Below are 7,682 nucleotides of genomic sequence, written 5' to 3' on the forward strand. Positions count from 1 at the left end.
GTCAGGAGTCAGCACCCATGTGACCCTCCATGAGAAAACTGACAGGAGCCTGTCAGAGAAAAAGGAAAAGGGCAGATTGAGAGAATCCGTCAGAGAAAAATGGGAGGCATATATCTGATAAGTGATATTAATTAATACAAATAAACACTTTCCGTTTCTTTTTCTCGTCAAAGATTTACTCATTTGATCTATTCATCTGTTTGTTTAATCATCTGGGAGAAAAAAGGCTGTGTAAAAAAGTGAAATCTGATAACAGAGAAACAAAAGATAGATAAAAGAAGAGTGGTGGATGAGAGAAACCCGTCCGTGCTCGCATCAACGTTCAACACGATAAGGCTTTTCTTCCCCTTTCTGGCGTGTCTTCTTCTCCTCCTCAGCACTAGTTTGTCGGATTTCTTTTCCAGACTTGATGTGTGGTACATGTTGTTCCTGCCTCTTCTGCTGTCAATCCACTGGAGATGGTTGGTAAAGAAAGGAAGAGAAATTGCAGATGGGGTGGTTATTCTTGAGACAGCTACTAATAAATCTCTTTAACGGAGGATCTATCTGCCTCTTATCAGTGTTGACTCTATATATGAAAGAAAAGCGAGAAGGATTTCCCATCAAGTATTCCAAAATCAGTGTTGTCTTTCTGTACGTATGGAACGTGTATAGACTGTAGAGTATGGTGTTATTTGCAGCTGTTCCTGTCTGTCTCTTCGGGTTTACTACGTATGATGTGCATGGTTGGTATTTACCTGGTAAACATATTCAAGAACAAGAAAAAAAAAAAAAGAGTTCTCAGATGGCCGTAAGTAATGATTCAAGCCCCAAGAAAAAACCGAGATGAAGAATAACAAAATCTGACACAACAGAAAATCACAAGACCTAGTCGGAATCCAATCTCCTTCTCGCCCGAATGCTAATATGCAGGCAAGTTCATACGCCTACATTCCTATAGCACCGTGACCAGAAGAGAACCTGGAAAACACTAAAAACATCGGCTAAGAAAACTTATTTAGAGAAATAGATTATTAGCCAGCGGAAACTAGAAAGAAATCCAACCTGGGCATCTGTAAGAAGCATGATTTGAAGGACGCCATATCTAATGAAGACGTCCCCGAGAACAAGGAAGAGGCAATGGGGATACTACTGGAAGTCGCATTTCCACAAGTAATGTTGACTGGAGAGGAACAGCTCCTTTCTGCAGCTTCACAGGTGAACAAGGAAGGTGGATCTGTAAGTGATTTGGTAGGGGATGCAAATGGGCTATCCGGAAGATTGTGCTCCACATTGTTGCTAGAGTCGAAATGCAGACCAAACAGAAGTCGTCAGGCGCAGTTCCATTCCACCAGAACTAGAATGAGAATTTGAAAAAAAAATTAAATGCCCGAGTTGGATGGGCCGGTCGACGGAAAGCTTTTCTCTTTCCTTACTTTTCTGGGTAATTGCTCTCTTGCTGTAACCTTTCTTCAGCGGCACATTCGTTGACATTGGCTTCGTTATCGGAAACCTGCATAATGGAGTTGATATGGAACTTCTGCAGCTGATGCTGATCAGAAGGCGGATGAACGGTTGCAGCAGGACTGTGACAAGTGCCTGCGTTCAAGGAAAAGAATTAAGGTGGTCTATTTCTGCTAGTTTTCCCAAGTTATTAAGGAGAAGATCGATTGACCAATTGATGAGAGAGGGGAACCATACCTTCGGGTCCGTCAGGAGAGTTCGGATCATAGTGACTAAAAGTATCAAAAGAGGGGGAAGGTAACGGACTAGCACCAGACAGATTTCGCCTGCTGACGTCCAGGAGCTGCAGGCCCATCAACCTTCTGCCCTGGAGTTCAATGGCTTGCTGGATGTCTGCCTGTTCCTCTAACTTCCTCCTCAGCATAACCTCATGAGAGTTGTTGTACAACATCCGAGCACCTGAAATCAGCACAGTGACCAGTATTATTAGTTGATTCGGATAAAAACATGTAATGGAAAACCAGCTCGGACGGTTGATGCTTACTCAGTTGCTGCAGGTCGTAGCGCTCTCTTGATTCGAGACTGGCAGAAGCAGAACAGGCAGCAAAGTCCCCCCTCTCAGGTTGCTGTTGAGTTTGTTTCCTGTGAATCAAAGAAACATATATATATAAACACGTTCGTTAACTGGGGAGGGAACTAAGCGGTGAGGAAAATTTGGCTCTAATTGTTAATTCGTAGTTTGAACTGTTCATGAGAAGTAGAGGTATTTAGGAGAGTGGTAGAAAATGCCTGTACTTGTCAGGGACTTTGCCCTTCTCTTTGTAGGGCTTGACGAGCACGCGAGCGTCACAAACGAAATGCGGGTTCCCTTTAGCGAGTATGAGCTTCACTGTCTCCGGATAGACGAACGTCACAAAGCCGAACATTCTTTTCTGCTGGTATGGAATCCTCACATCCTGTACTGGTCCGTAGATGCTTCAAGCAAAAAAACCAAAGTCACAGACAGCTCGTTTAAGTATCCCGTTCTTCCTTTGTATTCAAATCAATCTTAGAGAGGAAGAAAAAGAGAAGATGGGAAAGCTCTTCCGCAGTTGCAGCTATCATATACACTGCCAACATTATCACCAACCTGAAGTAGTTGGAGACATCTTCCTCTCTGAAGGTGCTGTCAGCCGGGAACGTAAGATAGATTTGCCTCGAACCTGGGTTCACCATCCCAGCTCCTGCCGCGAAGTCATTCCTTTCCATTCTCATCATAGATCTGCTCCCGAATTTGTGTGATTCATCGCCCAACATTAACGCTGCTACAGCCGCAGCTCTGCACGCCAGGTTACCCGACCAGGTTACTTGATTTAACGCAAAAGAAAACAAACGTTAACAAGGAAAAAATAGAAATAGTAGGCATACGAGTAGGGAGACTTCTGGGAGTCATTCTGCCCTTGCTGCTGCAGCAAAAAATTCATGCATTTGTTCGCGTTGGGAAAGGGAAACGATGGTGAGGGAGGCATGATCTGAGAGACCAGCCGCTGACTCTTCGATCTAAGCAGTTCTTGGCAGTGCTCAAGCACGTCAAGCTGCTTTCCGGCGCCACCATCCGCTGCTGAGTCTGGTGGTCCATGCAGGAACCTGCAGCTGGAACCATTCTTACAGTAGCCCCTGGCGAAGTACAGACACGGCTTCCACCCGAACCCTCCGCCAATTAGATCCACATCAGCGACGGAGCAGCTCCGGCGATGGTGGCCATTGGCTCCCCAATTCCCGTATTGGAACAGCAGACCTGCCTCGCTGGGGCTGGTGGGGCTCTCCGGTGGGTAGAACAAGTCACCCCCGCTGGCTCCGTTGTTGTTCATCTTTGATAATCCTATGGAAACGGTGGGAGAAGCAGAAGCAACTGCTGGGTCGTTGAGAAAAGAGAGATGGTCTTGCAGCTGTAGGTCTTCCATGAGATCGCTACTGCCACCGCCGCCAAAGAAGGAAGAAGAATTAGAGGAACACGAAGAAGATCCAACGTTGACGCCGTAAGCAGAATTGGGGCCGAGCAGTTCCTCATGGCTCTGCAAATCGACCATACCGTTGCGCAAAAAAGGGGCGGAATTCGAAACCCAGGAGGAGGAGGAAGGCATGCTTAATGACAGAGGTAGGCTGCTCACACCGACGAGGCGAGAGGAGAGAGATGAGGAAGAAGAAGAGGATGATGCAGAAGAGTTATGTTGTCTAGAGAAAAATGGAGAAGAGAGAGACGAAGAAGGGGTGGACGGAGTAGTCGCCGGGAGCAGGCCAAGGTCCTTTCTTGCCTTGAGAACAAGGGAATGGAGGAGGGCCTCCGGCCCGAAGGCCAGACGTATCATCTCTTTGTCGCCGTGGTCTTGTATGAGAAGGAGACCCATTATTTTAGGGGCATTTTCGGGATCCAAGCTCTGGATCCTGGAAAAGACGATCCTCGTCGCTTCGTAGGCGTCCATGGCTAGAAGCAAAGCAGGCGGAGGGGAGTAGACTACTCGGCAGTAGGGCGGAGATCTATGGGAATCCTCCCAGTCCCGCAGAACAGCTGCCCTCCCAGTCCCGCAGAACAGCTGCAAGAAGAAGAAAAGGCCCAAAGGGAAGGAAAGTTGAGTACTCCCGTGGGAATATAAAAAAAAACAAAAAAGGGAGCGGGGAGAGCTCTAGCGGATGTTCCCAAAAGGTGATGATGAAACGAAGGACGTTACGAAGAGGAAAAGGAGGGAAAAAAAGAAAGAAAAATGGGGGAGGAGAACATAGATGCAGTAAGCACTAACCAGACAGACCGCTGCCCAACGAACCTCATATGCCAAGAGTTTTTTCTGCAAAAAACGACTCTTTCTATATCTGTAAATCCATTTGATTTGGTTGTTCTTGCACAATTTGGTTCATTTTCTTTGGTTAGCACCACCGGGACGCCACCTCACCGGTGTTACGCAGGGAGCAGAAGTCGCGGCATCATCATCGTCATCATCATCACCATCATCCTCATCAACATCAACGGCGAGTAGCAGCAGCAGTCTGGTCTCTGCTAAACGAGTAACTGGGAAGGACTAGTGTCTGCAAGAGCAATGAGCGCGGCAGCCTAGGCTGTGTGGGTGGGGGACGGATTCCTATGCTTTATTATTTTTTCCGGCTTCCTCTTTCTTTGCTTCTTTATTATTTTTCCCTCTTCTCTGTTTGTTTAGTCTCGGGGGAGGAGCAGAGTGGGGACTGTGAGTGTAGATCCAGATCTGCCTCACCCTCACCCTCCAGCAAGCAAACTGCGTGTGAGGACCCTCCACCTTGCTCCTCCTTCGGGTCAATGCTCCTCCAATCACTACCACTCTTTAAATTTGGCGTCTTAAAGCCTTCATTTGGGCAGCTTTTTATTTTATGTTTTTTCTCTATGTTGTCGTCGTCATGGAGTAACGACACTTTTCCCTCTCTGATTCTCTCTCCTCGTTATTAAGTAAGGCAAACATATATTTGTAATTCTAATGACAGAGCCTTTTGAGACTGAAAGTGAGAGCATAATAATATAATAACCAGAGAGATGGATCGGGAGAGGGTGGGAAGAAGATGAGTTCTTGTCGCGTTGTGCAGAACCTATGGGGATTCGCATGATCTTGTGCTTCTCCCTTCCCTAATCCCCCCCCCTCAAATGAAAATAAAATCCCTTCTCATCCGTTGAGCTATGATAAGGAGTTAGATTATTATTGCGTCTTCCGATTCCGGCTCGCTCTCCCTCCCTCCCCTCACCGGTCACTTCTCACCTGTGAGAGCTTAGATGAAAGAAAGACAAAGAGACTTTTAAAGTGGGCGGACCCACCTTTATCGTTCAGAGAAGCACATGGCAGCGCGCCCACCGGGATATCACGTATCTCCAACCAAATCAGACACATGACACAAGAGGCATCTTCTTCTCACACGAGATAATGACCCACACGTGGAAAATTCGAACTCGGACCCTGTGAGCTCTGCACTCTGCCCCTGGCCAGATTGTCTGCTCTCCCCTTCTAATTCCAAGTTTCCAATCATCAAAATTAGGAAACCCCCAAAGCTTCCTAATCCATGGCCACAACCTATCCCGTTACTTAATTACTGGTTTTGTTGGAAAACATAAACAAAAAAATCTTGGTTGGCCCCATTATATTTATATGCCTGTCACATGTGCATGGCACTGGGTGAAGCTGCTTGGACAGAGAGGACTGCTTTTCAGACTCCCATTATGAATGCGGTGACCCACAATGACAAACAGCAGCAAAAATCTTTTATTTCCGAGGCCTTAAACGGATAGAATGATTTATTGGGCCATCATTCCGCTTTACTTGGATAGATTGAAGCTGAGGAGCTCCGTGGTTTCAATTTCCGTGTCAGAATAAGACCAGAAACAACCGTCAGTAACACTACCATTTTTACAGTTACACTTGAGCTGCTCTGCATCCCACGAGAAGCAGCTTCTGTTCAACTTCGAATCAGAAATTTGGTTTTATGCATTAAGGAGCGAAAATATAAGCACAGACGAACTTCTTTTGAGCTCGTTGCATATGCTTCAAGTTTCAAATTTCCTTTAAAAACGAAACACCCTCACCCATTGAAGCACTTCGAAATCAGATCGCCCCAGGATTATAAGTTTTTCTTTTTTTCTTTAAAGCCTCAACAATGATGTTCGGAGGCGTTAATTGCCGGACAGCCAATCTATTTAGAATTTTATATTAAGTGACGCAAAGACAACTTTAGCTATTTAAAGCGAGCTCACAAGGGAAAAAGGGGGAGAGTCACACTCACATCTAAAGCTCTTAAGAGGCAATTACAATGCAAATCTAATCCATCTTAAGCCAATCTGCACTCTTCCTTACTCTTTGGTCTGTAGTGGACGTAAAGCTCCCATTTCATCACAAGTCTCCACACACAAATTGCCTACCCACAGACCAGACCAGTTCCCCCACTGGTTGACCCCAAAAGATTACTCACTCTTGGTAATAACAAATAAGGCAATAGAAAGTGTGAAAGTATGAAGCAGTCTAAAACCTCCATCACTAGTCAAAGTGTAGCTTGTTGATTGCCAAAGCGGAAAGTTCCACAAAGCATACAAGTTCAAAACATCAATTGCATAAGTCAACTTGGGGTAAATGCCAAGTTAACCCTTAGTATGGTCGGCCAAGTCAAATGAGTTGACTAATTGAGGTGGACACATGTTGCAATTTGATTGAAAAAGAGACTCGGCTTGTTATGTGGCTCAATCTCACCAAGAAGAAACTTGGTTTTATGACATGTTGCAATCATATGAAGAGGAAAGTTGGTTTGGTCACATGTCTTGACCTCATCAAATGAGTACTTGTTATAAGGAAATTGAAAAGGAGAAAGATGGTACAGTTGAACCATTTCACCCTTCTATAAATCAAATGAGCAAATGAGAGATTGGAACTATTTTTTATCACTCAAAATTTTATAAATTATTTTTGTTAGTGTACAAATAGTTGTGTTATTTTTGCACTAGTTTTTGTTGTAAGACGATATTTTTGGCATATCTAGAGGGATATCTATGTCTCTTATCTCTTTCACCACAAACTACGAAAAACAAAATCAACCCTAATCTCATAGTATCTCAAGGTGCAAAGAAGAACCATGATTTTAAGATCACAAATTTAGATCTACGCTTATTCAAAGAAAACATATCTACTCGTCTAGGTACAAAGAGCCAATCAAACATACAATTTGTCATGGAGCCACCAAAGCAAAACAAAAGGGTTCTTGTGAACGTTGTATCGACCGCTCATTTGCGTCTAGTAACTTATTCAAAGAAGAAATTGCCAATGGTGCAACTATACCTTAATTTGGAAAAAAAATAAAGAGTTCAAAACTTTTGCTTGTGTAAAGAAGATAATGCACTATTTTGATCTTTGGGAGGCCATATTTGTAGCAGCTATAAATCAAGAACTTAATCTACAAATGCGATAAAAAAGGTATTCATTGACCTTTAAGGTCCACGTAGTGTTGAAAATAATGGTACATGAAAAAACTTTGGAAGAACAACTCGCAGATCTACAACAAGCAATGACAGATAGAGATAACCAAATTCATGCAAGGGATTCATAAATTTCATAACTTGTGTGTTGAATAGAGTCAATGAAAATGAATCTTGGAGAATCTTTCCTTGTATAAAATCCTCCATATTTTTTGTAGTTTCGAAAGATAGATCTTCTCCTCCAAGGACAAATTAACAAATTCTTCAAATAGTAGATGGAGATACTTTG

General features: G+C 44.1%; 1 protein-coding gene across 5 annotated transcripts; it reads right to left on the minus strand.

Annotated features, from left to right (window-relative positions):
• Window positions 1-85: 85 nt before the first annotated feature.
• Window positions 86-4,760, minus strand: LOC137955308 (zinc finger CCCH domain-containing protein 53-like). 5 transcript variants are annotated; one of them, XM_068802197.1, is made up of 10 exons: window positions 4,221-4,760; window positions 2,851-3,991; window positions 2,573-2,761; window positions 2,233-2,418; window positions 1,988-2,085; window positions 1,681-1,902; window positions 1,416-1,578; window positions 1,045-1,278; window positions 868-960; window positions 86-737 (listed from the first exon to the last, which is right to left on the minus strand). In XM_068802197.1, exons 2-9 carry the CDS (start codon window positions 3,903-3,905, stop codon window positions 927-929), a joined length of 2,181 nt encoding a protein of 726 aa, XP_068658298.1. In that variant the 5' UTR covers window positions 3,906-3,991; window positions 4,221-4,760; the 3' UTR covers window positions 86-737; window positions 868-926. The 5 variants fall into 5 exon arrangements, with proteins under 5 accessions (XP_068658298.1, XP_068658297.1, XP_068658299.1 ...); XM_068802196.1 differs by having other exon boundaries at window positions 2,851-4,016; XM_068802198.1 differs by having other exon boundaries at window positions 2,239-2,418; window positions 2,851-4,760.
• Window positions 4,761-7,682: the final 2,922 nt, after the last annotated feature.

Source organism: Aristolochia californica, unplaced genomic scaffold (assembly GCF_029961685.1).
Source record: "Aristolochia californica isolate CCGP_79_NKW_82.1479 unplaced genomic scaffold, dmAriCali1.0.hap1 SCAF_2, whole genome shotgun sequence".
Lineage (NCBI taxonomy): Eukaryota > Viridiplantae > Streptophyta > Magnoliopsida > Piperales > Aristolochiaceae > Aristolochia > Aristolochia californica.